This window comes from Esox lucius, chromosome 20, assembly GCF_011004845.1.
Source record: "Esox lucius isolate fEsoLuc1 chromosome 20, fEsoLuc1.pri, whole genome shotgun sequence".
Lineage (NCBI taxonomy): Eukaryota > Metazoa > Chordata > Actinopteri > Esociformes > Esocidae > Esox > Esox lucius.
In genome coordinates this window covers 29094525-29112223 of record NC_047588.1, presented here as the reverse complement: position 1 = coordinate 29112223, position 17699 = coordinate 29094525, and the positions used below count along the sequence as shown (strand labels likewise).

General features: G+C 43.6%; 2 protein-coding genes across 3 annotated transcripts; both read left to right on the top strand.

The window, feature by feature from the left end:
• Positions 1 to 1328: 1328 nt before the first annotated feature.
• LOC105024454 (ictacalcin-like) lies at positions 1329 to 4895 on the top strand. Its single transcript, XM_034288830.1, has 3 exons — positions 1329 to 1417; positions 4393 to 4535; positions 4647 to 4895. The coding sequence occupies exons 2-3, from the start codon at positions 4398 to 4400 to the stop codon at positions 4785 to 4787; spliced, it is 279 nt and encodes a 92-aa protein (XP_034144721.1). The 5' UTR covers positions 1329 to 1417; positions 4393 to 4397; the 3' UTR covers positions 4788 to 4895.
• LOC105024453 (ictacalcin-like) lies at positions 1335 to 17386 on the top strand. Of its 2 annotated transcripts, none has more exons than XM_034288548.1 (3): positions 1335 to 1417; positions 16554 to 16696; positions 16968 to 17361. In XM_034288548.1, the coding sequence occupies exons 2-3, from the start codon at positions 16559 to 16561 to the stop codon at positions 17106 to 17108; spliced, it is 279 nt and encodes a 92-aa protein (XP_034144439.1). In that variant the 5' UTR covers positions 1335 to 1417; positions 16554 to 16558; the 3' UTR covers positions 17109 to 17361.
• Positions 17387 to 17699: the final 313 nt, after the last annotated feature.

Here is a 17699-nt window from a genome sequence, read left to right as displayed (position 1 = left end):
TTCAGCTCCCGGACAATTTTACTATGTAGCCATGCTGTTGCAATACCTGCTAAATGTGGGTTTGCATGGTCTTGCTGAAATAAGCAAGGTCTTTCATGAAAAAGACGTTGTCTGGATGGCAGCATACGTATATATGTTGCTCCAAAACCTGCATATTATGTTCAGCATTACTGGTGTCTTCACTGATGTGCAAGTCACCCATGCCATGAGCACTAATGCACGCCAGTGGGCCCTAAGATCACAGCTATTCAATATTGGTTTTCGGCCTTGTCCCCTGCGTACAGATAATTCTCTGGAATCTGAAATGTTATTATTCATTGTAGTTTTACATTGAGAAAGGTTATTCTTAAATTGTTGCATTATTTGCCTGCGCAGTCATTTCCTCCTCACCTTTACTTCTGAAAGACTCATCCTCTCTGGAATTATCTTTTTATACTTTTTATTACTGACCTGTTCTTAATTAACCTAATTAGGGTGTGAGATGTTCCACCAGATTGTGTTTTGCATTACACAACTTTTTCAGTCTTTTGTTTCCCCTGTCCCAGCTTTTCTGAAAAGTGTCGCTGGCATCAAATTCAAAGTGGGCATGCATTTCTCAAGGAACATCGTTTCTCAGTTTCAACATTTGATATGTTGTCTTCATACTATTCTCTTTTGAATATAGGGATAAAAATAATTTGTACATGATTGCATTCTGTTTTTCAAAAAAATGTACATAGTGTCCCAACTGTATTGGTTGTAGTTAATAATTACAAATATGGCATCTTGAGGGTTTACAGTATAATGTTAATATATCAGAACTAAGTGCAGTTCCCAGGCACTGAAGTATAGAACATAATAACACTATTGGTGTAACTTGGGGGAATGTGTGAAAGAATTCACAAATGAAAGAGTAGAGCAAAGAACTGGTTATATGCCATTCCTTGGCTGGGCTGGGTTCCGTAAAGTGATTCCTTGTTGTGTTTGTGTCTTTGTGTTGCCGGTTCCTGTAATCAGGCTCACATAATACTAGACCCCTCACACACACACATGCATGTATGCCCATGTTCCCAAACACACAGACACACACACACATACTGACTGCTGAAAAAATTGGGTTGTGCTTTTAAATATGACACCCACTATTAGGGTGTATTTTGTGTCGGTGTGTTTTTAGTCATATGTACTGTAGTTAGTTTTACATGAGAACATGCAAGTGTTTGGGTGTGTGTCAAGAGGCGTGTCACCCATTGTCGTTAAGTGGAAATTTGGTTATCAAAAACATAGAGGGGATGGGAGGGGTAAACAGAGATCAAGAGAGAGAAAGACAAGTGAGGGTGTGGCAATCACTCTATAAAATTAACCACACATCCCTCTCTAACTCATTTTCTTTCTGTCTCTCACTCCCTCTGACTGCACAAATCCTTGAGCAACTTTGGTAAGTGAAAACTAAATCTAAACACCATAATTCTCAGCGCCTCTGCTAAATTACTTCACTTTGTTAAAGTGGTGTTTGTCTATGATAATGAGGATACATCTCTGTCACTCTGGGTGACTTATACATTTTCAACTTTGTGTGGTTTAATGGTTTATAATGCATAAACAATAATTAAAGTAGTTTGAAGGAATTGAAGGGGCTTTGCAACTTTTAGTAAATGTCTGCACAATGTGTAATCTGCAGCCAAACTCAGAGGATAGATTTTGGGTTAAAAGCAGGAGCTACATTTCATTGGGACCTTATCCTTTTCCCTTTAAATTGTTTACATTATCCTTATCCTTTTCCCTTTACATTGTTTACATTATCCTTATTCTTTTCCCTTTACATTGTTTACATATTTATCAATTGAAACACATTTTTAATAATATCCTAAACATTAGTTTTAGGATATTAGTTTTTTTCACACTGTATATACACTATATATATATATATATATATATAAGTGTTGTCAGGGAAATGTCTTAAACTGATGTACTCTTACTGATTAAAGGACTGGGTCCCCATGTTTAGATTAGTAGAGGAATGTGGGAGAGGGGGATCTGGTATTTGTCTAAGGGGGCATCCTTGACTGGTATCAGCAGATTATAGGGTTAATCGTAAATCTGCCTATCTGTGTAACCAATTACTGTCTATCTGTAGTTTGTCCAGATGCTTTAAGTCCTCCTCAAGGGTTGAGAAGGTTACCCAGGTGGGGGAGGACAACATGGCCTTGTGTTAAGCCTAGGATATGTGATAGAACCAAGGGAATGTGTTGTATTGACATAAGACAGATGGGCAGCATCTTACCACACCCCTTTTTCCCCTTTAAATACTGACGATTGTGCTGAATTAATTTAGAGATTATTCACTGTTACTTAGTAACCTGCGTATTCTCTCCTTGCAAGAATAAACTATTTATTGTGCATTTTAGTTTTCCTCAGTCTTACCTACCATATTTCATAAATCGTTTGAACTTTAGAAATTGCCATCACAGTGTATATACATAAAAGCTGATTTATAAAATCAGCTTGTTGGACAGTCCATTCCAAAACCATGGGCATTAATATGGAGTTGGCCTCCACTTTGCAGCTATAACGCTCTTCTGGGAAGGCTTAACACAAGATTTTGGAGTGTCTCAGTGGGAATTTGTGTCCATTCAGCCAAAAGAGCATTTGTGAGGTCAGGCACTGATGTGGGACTAGAAGGCCTGGATCACAATCACTGTTCCAATAAATCCCAAAGGGGTTCAGTGGGGTTGAGGTCTGGGCTCTGTGCAGGCCACTCAAATTCCTCCACACCAACCTTGTCAAACCATTTCTTGATGGACCCCACTTGTGCACAGGGGAACAGTCATACTGGAACAGGAAAGTGCCTTCCCCAAACTGTTGCTTTAAAGTTGGATGCACCCAATTGTCTAAAATATCTTTGAATCCTGTAGCATTAAGATGACCCACTGGAACTAAGGGGCCTAGCACAACACAGCCCCACACCATTATCCCTCCTCCACCAAACTTTACAGTATGTACAAAGCATTCTGATTGGTAGCGTTCTCCTGGCATCCACACCACACCCTGATTCGTTCCTCCAGACTGCCAGATAATGAAGCGTTATTCATCACTCCAGAGAACACGTTTCCACTCCAGTGGTGGTGGGCTTTACACCACTCCAGCCGACACTTGGCATTGTGCATGTTGATATGAGGCTTGTGTAAAGCTGCCCGGCCACAGAAACACATTTTGTGAAGCCCCTGAAGCCCAGTTCTTGGACTCATGTTGCTTCCAGAGGCAGTTTGGAACTCTGTGGTGAGTGATGCAACAGATGATAAGTGATTTTTAAACACTTTAGCACAGGCCTGAGGCGCAGGTCTGTGAGTTTGCTTGTTCAACCATTTCGTGTCTGGGCTGTTGTTGCTCCTAGATGTTTCCCCTTCACAATTATAACATTTCCATTTGACCAAACAGGCATCCTCTGACAGTGCCATGTTTAAAGTCACTGAGCTGTACTATACGACCCATTGTACAGCCAATGTTTGTCTATGGAGATTCCATGGCTATATGCTGGATGTTATGCACCTGTGAACATTAGGGTGTGGCTGAAACTCAATAATTAGTGTGGGTGTCTACATACTTTTGGCTATATAGTATATATATGGTATCTGTAACTCTGTGAGAAATGCTAATTAATGTGTTCATTACAAGGTACTTGCTCACCTGCAATCTGATTTCCAACTACTACAAAATATACTTATGGATATTAGTGTATGCCTTTCATTATTATTCTACAATGTGAGAAAATATTAAAAAATACCCTTTAAGGAGTAGGTGTGTCCAAACCTTTGACTGGAACTGTATATCATCTCAGCATAGAAAGAACATTTTACCGTCCACTTTTACTGTATGTCCGTGGTTGAATATGGTAATGTGCTATACACACGCATCAGCATCAGCACTGAAACCTCCGGATACAATTTAGCATTGTCTTTTATACACTTAATTTGGCTGGGACTCCCTGATGTGCCTAAGGGCCAGGCATTGGTTAATGTTTGTAGATAGGTCTGTATTGGAGAAACTCCCATTTTATCTTACCTCAAAAATAAACTGAAAAACCTCATGGATTGCCTTGCAGAGTAACCTTAATTTACAAGTTTTGATGCCTATAAGGCAGTTAAAATGTAGGATACATTACCATTTCACCATTAACTATGATTGCTTTTTTAAAGCAATTCTATGTGTTTCTATATCTTATCTATTTGTTTGTACATTATAATTGCTTTAATAAATGGCATGAATGTTAAATTACTGTACTGTAATGAAAGAAAAAGAAAATGTTGAAATTTGTATGACATAGTGTAACCATATTCCTTTAGTTCTGAGCATCATTATTACACATGAAACTGCATGAAATTAAAACTGTACCTTCATTTTATGCATGTTTAGTCAACATGTCACAGGTCCAGCAGGCAATGGCATTGCTCATCTCAGCCTTCCACAAGTACTCTGGCAAGGAGGGTGACAAGCTGACCCTGAGCAAGGGGGAGCTCAAAGACCTGCTCAGTGCAGAGCTGGGAGATCTGCTAGGGGTAAGAGGATCCTATTTGGCTCTATTAGTAGCAGTACTCAATGCAATATTGCCTAAAATGTAAGTACCTCCCACTCTCACTGCATCTAACTTTCTCTGTTCACTAAAACAGAAAACCACTGACCAGGCACAAGTTGACAAGATCTTCAAAGATCTGGATGCCAACAAGGATGGTTCTGTGGACTTCCAGGAGTATGTCACCCTGGTGGCCTGTCTCACCATGCTCTGCAATGAGTTCTTCCAAAAAAAGTGAAAGGGCACATCCCAGTCAATGGATCTAGAACTGCAGCTCCTGCTTTATTTTACATTGGCAGCCTCATCTATTCAGGTTCAGAGAGGGAGAGAAATGCAGGTTTACACATTAAGGGGTTGGGTTGGTTATACATATCACACATAGATAGACAGGGAATAGAGACAGACACCATTTTAGAAGCAGGTAAATTGCCCTCCCACTTCCAGTAATAACACTTTGAGAAAAATATATTATGTGCCCCCCCCTATCAAACTCAATCCCCTGCTTCTAATGAAGGCTACACTGTCATGAGGAAGAGATAAAGCTATCTAATGAGAAAAATAAACTATTTTCAAATCGTTGGACGAAATTTGTGGGTGAGTTTGTGTACTGTATGTGTAGTGGCCTGTGTATCTTTTAAATATGAAACAGCAATCAATATAATCAAACAACACATTTTTATTCAGATCTCTTGTGAAATAATTAAGTGTTAATTATGTGTTGATTATGTGAGTGTACCCCAAACACATAAAGAAAGTGGGAGTTGTTTTAGAGTAGACACACTAAATTAGATTACCCACAATCCTGTCATTCACTCCAGTAAGAATTGCAAGTTTTGCAACTGTTACTGTCAAGGCCTGCATGTAGAATTCCATTCAAGATGAAACCTCTAACACAACCAGTACCAGAGAACAACTATAGCACAGAACGTGTGCTTGGACTATCCATTAATGATACAATCCACAATTTAACTCTTAAATATTTAAATCTTTAACATTTTGCCAAGACCGACAGATTCCATCAACAATAGAATCACTTACCCTCGATAAAAAAAAAATTAACAAAATAAACTGTTTTTCACATTCACACAATTGTCCCCATCCAAAAAAATATAATAGAACTGAGTTCTCAGAGGATTCTTGACATTCGGCATACATTTCACTACAGCATTTCTCAAAAGGTTTTTATGCCTGAGACCCACAAATGATGGGCTTCTTCTGTACGCCCAGCGTTGTCAGCGGTCTTCAGGGGGAAAGGGGGGGGGGGGGCTTCACTACAAGTCTGGCCATGTGGAGAAGGCCAGCAATATTGAGAATCAACTTACTGATTTGGTTAGGGCCAGCATGAAGGATAAAGTATATCCTGTGTTTGTGAGTACAGCTAGCAGAAGATTTGTAGAAGGAAACATCCATAGAATTGATATATAATCAATAAACATTTTAACCAGGATACTACCTTAGACAGTATTATAATTTCTGCCTTGTGTTGTATGACCAGATAGTACAGTATTAGTAGAGGTTTGTGATATAGCAACAGGTATTCAGTCTTGATTTTTTAAGTGTTAAATTACAAACTCATATACGTTGCAATCAAGCTACGCTGGCTATTTTTAAGGTGCACATCAACCATACAGATGTCAAAACAGCTCCCTTAGGATTAACCTTGACTTTACCACACGCATTACTTTATTCCCAGCACATAACTCCAATACAGTGACAAGTCATAGAAAAATACATTGTATTACCAAAGGGTCCCAGACTAACAGTACAAGAATTAATAAGGCCCATGTTCCACCTCCCACAACTGCCTTCCTATTATATTCAGTGGTTGATGAACTGTTTCTGTAGCTGGTTTACTGGCATGGCACCTTCAACCTGAGTAAGAACAACTGGTACCCTCCCTGGCTGTACCGGACATTGTTAAAAACCAAGGGCATCTGGCGCTGCAGGCATCCTGGCTGGCATGGTGAGCAGCAGGAAGCAGTAACCCCTGATGGCATACCATGCGGAGTGGGAGATTGATGGCCAGCAACTTAGGATAGGTTTTGCGGGTGAAACAAATTACTCCATCTCTGCTAAAAGGGTCCTTGGCTCACAGGCGCTAGATTGGGTGTAAGTCTGTGAATTGGGGCACAGACAAAATGGCTACTGGAAAGGATGTGCTGTCAGGGCTGAAATAAATAAAAAAATACTAGCTAGCAAACAAAAATTGTAATATTGGCCTGTAATAATGGTAAAATACATCAAACAAATAACATCAGTTTTGCAACAATCTGATGATACTAGTTTAAAGAGCATACAATAAATGTCAGTATTGGTAATTTACAAAGCAGTACGACTGATATTCATAGAGGTTAAACATTAATAAACAAAAAAGTTATTTATTCTATTTAACAGCAGTGCTGAACTACAATAATAACTTACACTGTCATTTTTGTTTTTTTTTGTGATTTCTTTTGGTGACGTCCAGCCAATGACGCACAGTAAACTAGCCCAGCATCAGACGGTTTCCATTTGTCTTGTTAGCTGTAATCGGACTTATCAATGTAGACGGATAGCGGTTTTTGCTAACTGGCTTTTACGTTAAGACAGGACACGGTTAGTGTACTGACTGTTTTTCAAAACTCCAAATATGACCGCACACTAGCATGATCATATAACTACCGTGGTGAACTATCTAATACTGTACATTATTGTCATGGTGCGGTGAGCAGCAGCGCCACCGTGCCATATTTTCACAAGTTCCCATATTCTCACGAACACATCCCGGACTGTCACATGTTTTCAATCCTTCACACCAGGTCCCAATTTGAATCGTTTGTATGTGTATATATGTTTCCCCTCTGCTCCCCACATTGTGGCTCATTGTTCTTGTCGTGTTTGGATGTCGTGTGTGTTGCCGGTATTTGTAAGTAGTTGTGTCATTTCTTATTGTCGTTTTTGCTGCTTTAGTCAGCCCTTTGCTTTGTGTGTTTTGTGCTCGGTGTTTTGTTTATTTCTTATAAATTAAAGTGTCAACACCGACTACCCCTGCCTGCACCTGGTTCCTTGTCCATGCAACACTGCACTACACCACTGCTTGTGACAGAATGAGCCACCTAATCTGGAACCCGCAGGCTATGACGGAGGAGGACCACCTATGGAATCGCCGCCTCCTCTCATGCATGCTCGGCACGTTCCTCTACCGAGACATGGAGCGGGAAGCTCCCTTTACGGTGGAGCGTGTCGAGCGTGTACTCGCGGAGGCGTGCAGACAACGGGCCATCACCAGCACGAAGGAGCTGCTGGCCCGGTACCCATTCCGTCTGCGGAGGGACATCTTCCCTTCGTCTGGGAAAGCACAGAAGAGGGCAAGGCGCCCAACGCTCAGCCCGAGGTCCCCCCAGGAAAATTTTAGGGGGGGGCTGAGTGGGTGCCCGAGGGAAGCCCCGACGGCGCCCCCTCTATGTCCGGGGCCTCCTCGACCCCGTGCAGGCTGGCCAGGCTGTAGGCTGGCAATTAGGCGCACACCGCTTCCTGCTCCGCGGCCTTCCGCCGCCCCTGTCCCTGCGCCACGGCGCCGATTGCCCCCTGCTGCATTGGAGCAGCAGCCAGCGCCTCCTACCTGCCAGCAGCGGCAGTCAGCGCCCCCTGCTGCATTGGAGCAGCAGCCAGCGCCTCCTACCTGCCAGCAGCGGCAGTCAGCGCCCCCTGCTGCATTGGAGCAGCAGCCAGCGCCTCCATCCTGCCAGTGGCAGCAGCCTGCACCGCCTGAGGCCGAGGAGGAGTGGCCTGCACCGCCTGAGGCCGAGGAGGAGTGGCCTGCACCGCCTGAGGCCGAGGAGGAGTGGCCTGCACCGCCTGAGGCCGAGGAGGAGTGGCCTGCACCGCCCTCTCCTGTCCCGGCCGCCCCGGCGCCTCCTTCGGCTCTTCCGGCTACCGACCCTCCTTCGGCTCTTCCGGCTACCGACCCTCCTTCGGCTCTTCCGGCTACCGACCCTCCTTCGGCTCTTCCGGCTACCGACCCTCCTTCGGCTCTTCCGGCTACCGACCCTCCGTCGGCTCTTCCGGCTACCGACCCTCCGTCGGCTCTTCCGGCTACCGACCCTCCGTCGGCTCTTCCGGCTACCGACCCTCCGTCGGCTCTTCCGGCTACCGACCCTCCGTCGGCTCTTCCGGCTACCGACCCTCCGTCGGCTCTTCCGGCTACCGACCCTCCGTCGGCTCTTCCGGCTACCGACCCTCCGTCGGCTCTTCCGGCTACCGACCCTCCGTCGGCTCTTCCGGCTACCGACCCTCCTTCGGCTCTGCCGGCTACCGACCCTCCTTCGGCTCTGCCGGCTACCGACCCTCCTTCGGCTCTGCCGGCTACCGACCCTCCTTCGGCTCTGCCGGCTACCGACCCTCCTTCGGCTCTTCCGGCTACCGACCCTCCTTCGGCTCTGCCGGCTACCGACCCTCCGTCGGCTCTCCCGGCCTCTGACCCTCCGCCGGCTACCGACCCTCCGTCGGCTCTCCCGGCCTCTGACCCTCCGCCGGCTACCGACCCTCCGTCGGCTCTCCCGGCCTCTGACCCTCCGCCGGCTACCGACCCTCCGTCGGCTCTCCCGGCCTCTGACCCTCCGCCGGCTACCGACCCTCCGTCGGCTCTCCCGGCCTCTGACCCTCCGCCGGCTACCGACCCTCCGTCGGCTCTCCCGGCTCCTGACCCTCCGCCGGCTCCTGATCTTCGGCCGGTTCTGCCTCCCCGGCCTGTCCCGACGGCTCCGCCACCCTGGCTAGTCTCGGCTGTTCCGCCCCCTCGGCGGGTTTGTGCTGATGGGGGTACTGCGCTGCCCCGCCCCCCCTCCCTTGGGCTGGGGTTCGTCTTGGCCCGTCCGGTGGCTGGGCCTTTGGGGGGGGGTACTGTCATGGTGCGGTGAGCAGCAGCGCCACCGTGCCATATTTTCACAAGTTCCCATATTCTCACGAACACATCCCGGACTGTCACATGTTTTCAATCCTTCACACCAGGTCCCAATTTGAATCGTTTGTATGTGTATATATGTTTCCCCTCTGCTCCCCACATTGTGGCTCATTGTTCTTGTCGTGTTTGGATGTCGTGTGTGTTGCCGGTATTTGTAAGTAGTTGTGTCATTTCTTATTGTCGTTTTTGCTGCTTTAGTCAGCCCTTTGCTTTGTGTGTTTTGTGCTCGGTGTTTTGTTTATTTCTTATAAATTAAAGTGTCAACACCGACTACCCCTGCCTGCACCTGGTTCCTTGTCCATGCAACACTGCACTACACCACTGCTTGTGACAATTATGAAGAACTTGTAAATAATAAAACGTTACCAAATGATTTACCACAGATCATAAATGATATTTTCTGCTAACATTAACACGTTTTATAGTACTGTACCTACTGTACCTTAACAAACGCCCAGCAACGACTCTCCCGATCCGCGAGGTAGGAAAACATTTGAACATACACTTGTGGAAATTGTGCTTTACCGATCAGTTATTAAATGGAGTAAATACAAACTTATTTGGAAAAAGTTAAACATTCCTATTATATCTTTACATACGGAATATAAACCATGTTCTTCCTACGTTACTTGATGATCTGATTTTACTCGGAGGGAAATGTGATGTTTTTTCCAGTTACCATACGCTGCATTTGATTATGACGTCAACGTAAGGAATAGAACTGTAAGATAGCCACACTATCGGACCTGACTGTAATAGTATGACTCATAATCCCCATAAAACCTAGAGGCAAAATGCTAAACTGGCAAATGTCCGGTTCTTTTGGCATTTTCCCCATTAAGTTTTCCCATAGTGTATTTTTAGATCCAGTTCAAATTAGGTCTGTGTTTCGCGTAGGATTACACCACCTCGCAGTTTTGATAACTGAGTGAATATATATTCATATATTTATGTTGCCAGTTGTTGTGGCTCGGGTTCAAGGAATCCTGCCATTCCTGTAAACTTGCCTAAGAGACAGTTCATCAACCACTGAAGATCCTCCTCTGTGGGTTCTTTGGACGAGAGGGTTAAAGTCATCAGCCATGTACATCTCCACAGACTGCACATTGTTGGAAGTTGATCACCTTTTCCATTCATATTCCATGTCTGTGTGTTTACTTCCTGCGTTATCCCAACATCTAAACAGTGACCCCAGCAGGAGAGTAAAGCAAGGGTTGGACAGCTATGTGTAAAACCATAATGTTGTGGTGTTTCTCATTTGATAGTTTGTAGTGTTTCCCCTTTATGCTTGGTTACAGTGTAGACCATACAATATTGATTGTATAGTTTGTCATTTGCATGACTCATTCGCACATGGGAGGGTAGCCACGTTTGGAAATCTCTGGAAAGCATTGTTCCTCACCCTCCCCGATCCCCGCCCCGGACAGAAAGTACAGGGTTTAGAATGTACATGCGGAAAATGTTGATGTACACGCTAGTGGCCTACACGTTTAAATTGTCATAATGTGCAATTGGAATTATAGATCCGGTCCATTTGAGATCCTGGGCTATTCATAAAAGATCCGAGGCTAGCCCCGGACGCCCAGGCCTAACGACGCCACTGGTCATTGTATACTTTTTGTTAGAGCTTTTGAGACTTGAAGATGGAAGAAGAAGGCTGCATTTGTATACAATTTAAACGCGCCCAGCACCAGCCAGTAGATCGCTTCCATCTCGGTTTCGGCTCCAATACACTGCAGTTATAGTTCTCTGTGGCTCGTTAACTTTATGCTCGGTTAAAATATGGGTAAATAAGGACTGTGCAACATCGTATACACTTTTGTAATCCCAATGAGACCAATATTGGATTGACTGAATACTTCGTTAAAGAGCTAGTGTATAGATTTGTCCAGTTTAGGGGTTGTGTGTATGTGGGGAGAAAGTCAATTTGGTTTCATGGGGCATGTTCATGAGGCCTACTACTGTGGGAAATAAACTGTTCTTGTGGCTAAAGGTTTTGGTCCTGATAGACCTCAGCTGGCAGAGGAGAGAGCACTGAATATTCAATTCAGCCTCAATCATTGCCGCTCGCCTCTGCGTCCTGGAGGTGTGTCGTGTAGAGATGGCAGATTGCAGCCAATCACCCTCTCTGCTGAACCGATGATGCCCTTCTCTTTGGCAGTAGCTGCAGCATAGCAGACGGTGATGGAGGAGGTCAAGATGGACTCTATGATGGCAGTGTAAGAAAGCGACAGGACTACAGATTTGACTGGGGAGCCACCCAGAGCGACGGGGGGAAGGGCAGCTGGGCTTCTCCTGAAGTCCACTATCATCTGCAAGTTGTTCTGACTGCACCAAATTATCGTTGGCGTCATGTTATGGCACGTCTATAGCCTACAAAATACTGTTATAGGCACATTTACATTTTCAATGCTTCTCAATACTGTTCTTTTATTAATTAGTGTTGTTACTAAGTACTTTACTCTTACTATATTTCCCTGATCCGCATATGCGATCGAACATGTCATTTATTAAGTGATGTGATCACTACAAAGAATGTTTAACTAGGCTAGTGAAAGCTTTCGAATTTGATTGACAGCTGTGTATTTTTCTATAATTGCCTCAGTAAGCCATGAATGCTAAAATATTTGCTTTCCGTCCCTCGTGCTGACATTTCTAATCAATATTGTTAAGTAAGATAAACGTGCCCGCCCATGGAAATCAAATGCCCGTCCAACACGTTTGTTAACGCCGGGGCTGTACCTCTGGGGACTGCATGCATACATTTTATTTTTTTATTACTTTTTAATAAAAACACATTTTGTTATCTACTACTCTAAAAGCACAATTAATTGTTTTTACATCGCCAAAACATGGTCCATCAAACATTTCCATTCTAGATTTTAGGACACGTGGGAATATAGTTTGTAGTAGCCTAACTGTAATGCAGTCTGACTGTCTGATGGCTACTTCCAGCAGGATAATGCACCATGTCACAAAGCTCGAATCATTTCAAATTTGTTTCTTGAACATGACAATGAGTTCACTGTACTGATATGGCCCCCACAGTCACCAGATCTCAACCCAATAGAGCATCTTTGGGATGTGGTGGAACGGGAGCTTCGTGCCCTGGATGTGCATCCCGCAAATCTCCATCAACTGCAAGATGCCATCCTATCAATATGGGCCAACATTTCTAAAGAATGCTTTCAGCACCTTGTTGAATCAATGCCACGTAGAATTAAGGCAGTTCTGAAGGCGAAAGGGGGTCAAACACAATATTAGTATGGTGTTCCTAATAATCCTTTAGGTGAGTGTATGTTCCTGAGAGACATACCTTTAATTTAAGATGTCATAATTGCTAATTACCCAATCCTTGCAAAAGATCAAGCGAAATTTGTAGGAGTGATATAAATAGAAACCAGTACCTCTTGGCGGACATCGTTGGTTCAGCGTTAATGTAATCAATGGGGAATAAGCTATTCATGAGGCATATGCCAAGGACCCATAGGCATTTCTCCATAGGTTGCCGTTTATTCTGTGGACTTGGGTTTGAGAAATAGTGGTATAGGGGACATCCAGTGAGGAATTAGCAGTTGTGTTTAGTTAACTGTGGTGATAATAATGACTAACTTCAAGAAAAGTCAGGGGTGTAGAATTAGGAGGGATGGATCATGACCCCCCCAATATTACAGACAGGTCAGTGTGACCCCCCCCTGAAAAAGAGTGAAAATCCTGGGATCCATTGCCCCTGATCCCCCAATATACAATACAAACCTACACCATTGGGAAGAGTAGATGCCTACTGTAACTACAATTTAATAAATCCTAGCTTTACATATTTAGGGAAACATGGGTTATAAAAATGTCTGGTCAGAGTCAAATATAGATTTATGGACTGTAAGTCAATACATTGCATCTACATTGCCATTTTCATCTACCTCTAATAATGAGAGGCAGGAGGGTGGAGGAGGGTGGAGGGAGAGATGGAGAGGGGTGGTGTGGGTGCGGCACTCACTGTATAAAATGACCAGCACATCTCCCTCCCCTACTTCGCTCTCTTTCTCTCTCTCTGACTTTAACCAGCTCTTTGGACAACTTCGGTAAGTGAAAACTAAATAAAACATTTTTTTACAGTACCTCGTTGCTAAGAAACTTGTTTAAATAACAGTTTTCTTTATGGTGTGTGTGTGTTTCTGACATGTTAGATATACAGAAGAAAAAAATATTATCGAGTGGGACATTGCAACTGTGTGCTGAATGCTTCGTAATTTATTATCGAACGGCTGCAGAAGTTATAATTAATATAGGGTGCTTTGCAGTTCAGTAAACACCGATCTGTACAGTTTGAGCTGAAGTCAACTCTCATGAGGTTGTCTTTTCCTGTCTATCCCAGTAAAATTAAAATGCTGGGGCTACTCAACGCACTACGCAGTTTAGTTTAGATAATTACTTCTCTTATCTCTGGCTCCTCCCGTAGGCTAGTAAAGAACATTAAAGTGCTCATGCCAAACTGGTTTTGAATTGTTCTCCTTTCGCCAAGGGCTACATATTTTACCACTGAATAATAATTATCTAGTTACCTACTACGAATAACCAACATTTACTACTGGTTACCGATTTCCAAGAAACCTCTGCAGCCACGGAAGCCTTTAGGCGGGGTAGACAATGTGTTAAAATCCGTTCAACTTTAACTGAAATGTATCACACGATTTACAGTAAAGGAGCTATACAGTGAGCTTCTGAGAATTTGGATTTAATTATTATTATTATTATTTTACAATAATTCACGTTGTATAGCCCAGCCTAATTAGTAAAACATTCTGGAGGAGATTCGGTTATAAGGGCTGTAGGCGTCATTGACGGGAAAAAAGTCAGGGCTAAAGATTTTCCGTGAAGACGTTGCGGAGATCGTAAATCTGCTTGTCCATTCATACAGGTGTTGTTTTCCGGCGGTATCAACGCACTACGCAGTTTAGTGTAGTCAAATATTTTTTCTGTTTATTTTGCTCCCCTTGACCCCAAACCCTTCCATACGGCCTCGCATCATCCAGCCCTCTCTCCTCTGTCTCATTCTGTGCTCACTATAAACTCTCCCTCTCAATTCATCATTGTCATGGGACACATGAGCTTACATGACCAGAACAAATGAAAACGTTGTTTTATTTAAATGACAATCAACACAATTGAAATTAATAATCAGAAATGTATAGTAAAATGTGTGTCTGTTTTAATCAAGTCTGTGAGTAGGCCAGTAATTTTCACATGGCAGACAAATTAGAAGGATCTTGGGTAGGTGTGTCTGTTTGGCAGACTGCCCAACCCAGGGCAGCTGACAGTGACTCATAAAGAGATCAGTGGGATCCAGAACAAAGATCAGGATTGTTCCCATCAGATATCTTTAAACGTATAATGAATGTATTACTTGCATACGGTTCTTATGTTAAAGACTTGTTTCAGCATCCTGCAACTCGCTTTGACAAATAAGGTTGTGGAAATGAATCAAATGAGAAATAAATTAGATTTACATTATAGATGCCCCTTCAATTCACTTGAAGACATTCCCAACCAAGAATACATATGGGTGCTTTTCAATCCATATCATGGAACTTCAGTATTAAAGTGAAATAGAGAACTAAAACTAAAAACGCTGCAATTTGCTCAGTCAGACATTACTTTCAAATTTCTGTCCCAAAATATGTAATGCTTCGACTTCACAGGTTGGATGGAGCCCTCAGGGTTGGCAGGGCAGGGGGGATTAGTGAGAGAAAAGAGGGATCAACCTTAATACATAGTGCAGGTAGGCAGAGAACAGAGACACACCTTTACCAAACTAAAAAGATAGGGTGGAGACAGTTGGGTTGGGGTGGGGGATTAGAGTGGGTGGAGACAGTTGGGTTGGGGGATTAGAGTGGGTGGAGACAGTTGGGTTGGGGTGGGGGATTAGAGTGGGTGGAGACAGGTGTGTCGGGGTGGGGGATTAGAGTGGGTGGAGACAGGTGTGTCGGGGTGAGGGATTAGACAGGTTAGAGTGGGTGGAGACAGGTGAGGGCAAGTTTGGCTGTGAGCCGGTCGGATTTCTGTCATTGTTTGCCCACAATTTCTCTCCACAGTGCCTCAGAACGAATCAGAGAGATGCAAGGCTGTTGTTTAGGTCCATATCTATTATTTGATATCCATTGGAACTCTCACTTTCTTCCCTTCACACTCCCTATTCCTCCCTCACTAGTAACTCTCAGAACTGTTAACTGTCTCGCAATCCACATGTCTTTATTTGTGTTCGTTCTTTGGTAGAACTTCTGGTTTAACAAAGTCTGTAGGTCACATTCAACTTCACATGCTGTATTATAGGCGCTATGACTCTGTGCTCTCGTGCTGCGATCTCCCAGCAGACATTTTCTAAGCGCCCCCTACTCCAAGAAGTTAGGCTGTGACGTGGCTTTGGACGCTGTAATGACACGGTGGACAGCCTGAGGGTGCCATAAGTCAGCTTATTAGTTAGATGGGAAAGAAGGGTGTCCTAGTGTGGATGAGCGTTGGGCCAGTACAATAGGTTGCTGGTACAAATCCCTTAGATGAAAAGGTGAGAAAACGTGTTGTTCTGAGCCAGACTGTGAATCCTAATTGCTCCCAGATTGTTGCTGTAAATAAGAATGTGTTGTTAGCATTCTTACCTGGTAAAAAAAACAAAACATAATAATATGGACCTAAAATGAATAGTTTAGTCTTCTGGGACGATAATCTTGCGTATGTTTAAATACAATCTGCAGTATGATTAAATACTACCTGATCTGTTAAATTGCTTGTAAATGTATTACAGTAAATGTATTATTGTTGGCAATGCGTTTGTGGAATGGTAGCCAGAATGTTTTCGTCCTGTCCAGTCATCTCAGTTCACACATTTCTCTTTGATTGTTCTTACCTAAATGAACCTGTTCTTTATGAATTAGTAGTTTATTTTAAACTCAAACACAATAACACATTTGAATTAGTTTGTCATGTCAACAATGAATGGAAACATAAAAATAAATAACTCTGTTCCTCCATTTTGTGTATGTCTGTCTGTGTGTGTTTGTTTTGTAGTCAACATGTCACAGGTCCAGCAGGCAATGGGATTGCTCATCGCAGCCTTCCACAAGTACTCTGGCAAGGAGGGTGACAAGCTGACCCTGAGCAAGGGGGAGCTCAAAGACCTGCTCAATGCAGAGCTGGGAGAACTGCTAGGGGTGAGAGGATCCTAGGATCAACTAGCATTACTAAATACAATACTGCCACATGCAGAATATTGCCACCCATTCAAAGAACGTATCATAGAAAATTATATCTAATCATTCAGTGGATTTCTCAGAACAAGACAAACACACAACACATCCATCTGAAGATTATTACCTCACACCTTAATCAACAAAGCTGACAATGGTTTCATTTTAACTGCTAAAATGTAAGTACCTCCCGCTCTCACTGCATCTAACACTCTTTCTCTGTTCACCAAAACAGAAAACCGCTGACCAGGCAAAAGTTGACAAGATCTTCAAAGATCTGGATGCCAACCAGGATGGTTCTGTGGACTTCCAGGAGTATGTCACCCTGGTGGCCTGTCTCACCATGGTCTGCAATGATTTCTTCACCAAAAAGTGATACAGCTTATCCCAGTAAATGTACCCAGAACTGCAGCCCCAGCTTTATTTTACATTGGCAATCTCATCTATTCAGGTTCAGAGAGGGAGAGAAATGCAGGTTTATACACGTTAAAAGGGGTTGGTGATACATACCACACATATATAGACAGGGAAGAGAGACAGACACATATACTAACCAGTACAATATGAACATGAAGGCTACATTCTCATGAGATAGAGAGGCAGCTCTGTGGTTTGTTTAAAGTGGAAAATGAAATAAACTATTTTCATATTGTTAATAGAATGCTGTTATTATTTGTACATGTGGGGGTTTGTGTATATGTGGTGGAATGTGTATATTTTAAATATGATAGAGAAAGCAGCTTGAATCCTACATTACCATTTATTGAGACAGCTTGCTAAATAATGAAATATGGAGAAAGTACATTTCCGGTTTGCACTTTAGAGCCGCTGCTCCTTAGCGTCGAAAGGAGCCAGTTGAGGTGGTTCGGGCATCTGGTAAGAATGCCCCCAGGACGTCTCCCTAGGGAGGTGTTCCAGGCACGTCCAGCTGGGAGGAGACCTCAGGGTAGGCCCAGGACCAGGTGGA

Bases quoted from the DNA above. Each gene is read 5' to 3' on its own strand.
- LOC105024454 (XM_034288830.1), top strand. From the start codon at position 4,398: ATGTCACAGGTCCAGCAGGCAATGGCATTGCTCATCTCAGCCTTCCAC. The intron at 4,536-4,646 runs GTAAGAGGATCC...TCACTAAAACAG, and splicing joins AGCTGGGAGATCTGCTAGGG to AAAACCACTGACCAGGCACA.
- LOC105024453 (XM_034288548.1), top strand. From the start codon at position 16,559: ATGTCACAGGTCCAGCAGGCAATGGGATTGCTCATCGCAGCCTTCCAC. The intron at 16,697-16,967 runs GTGAGAGGATCC...TCACCAAAACAG, and splicing joins AGCTGGGAGAACTGCTAGGG to AAAACCGCTGACCAGGCAAA.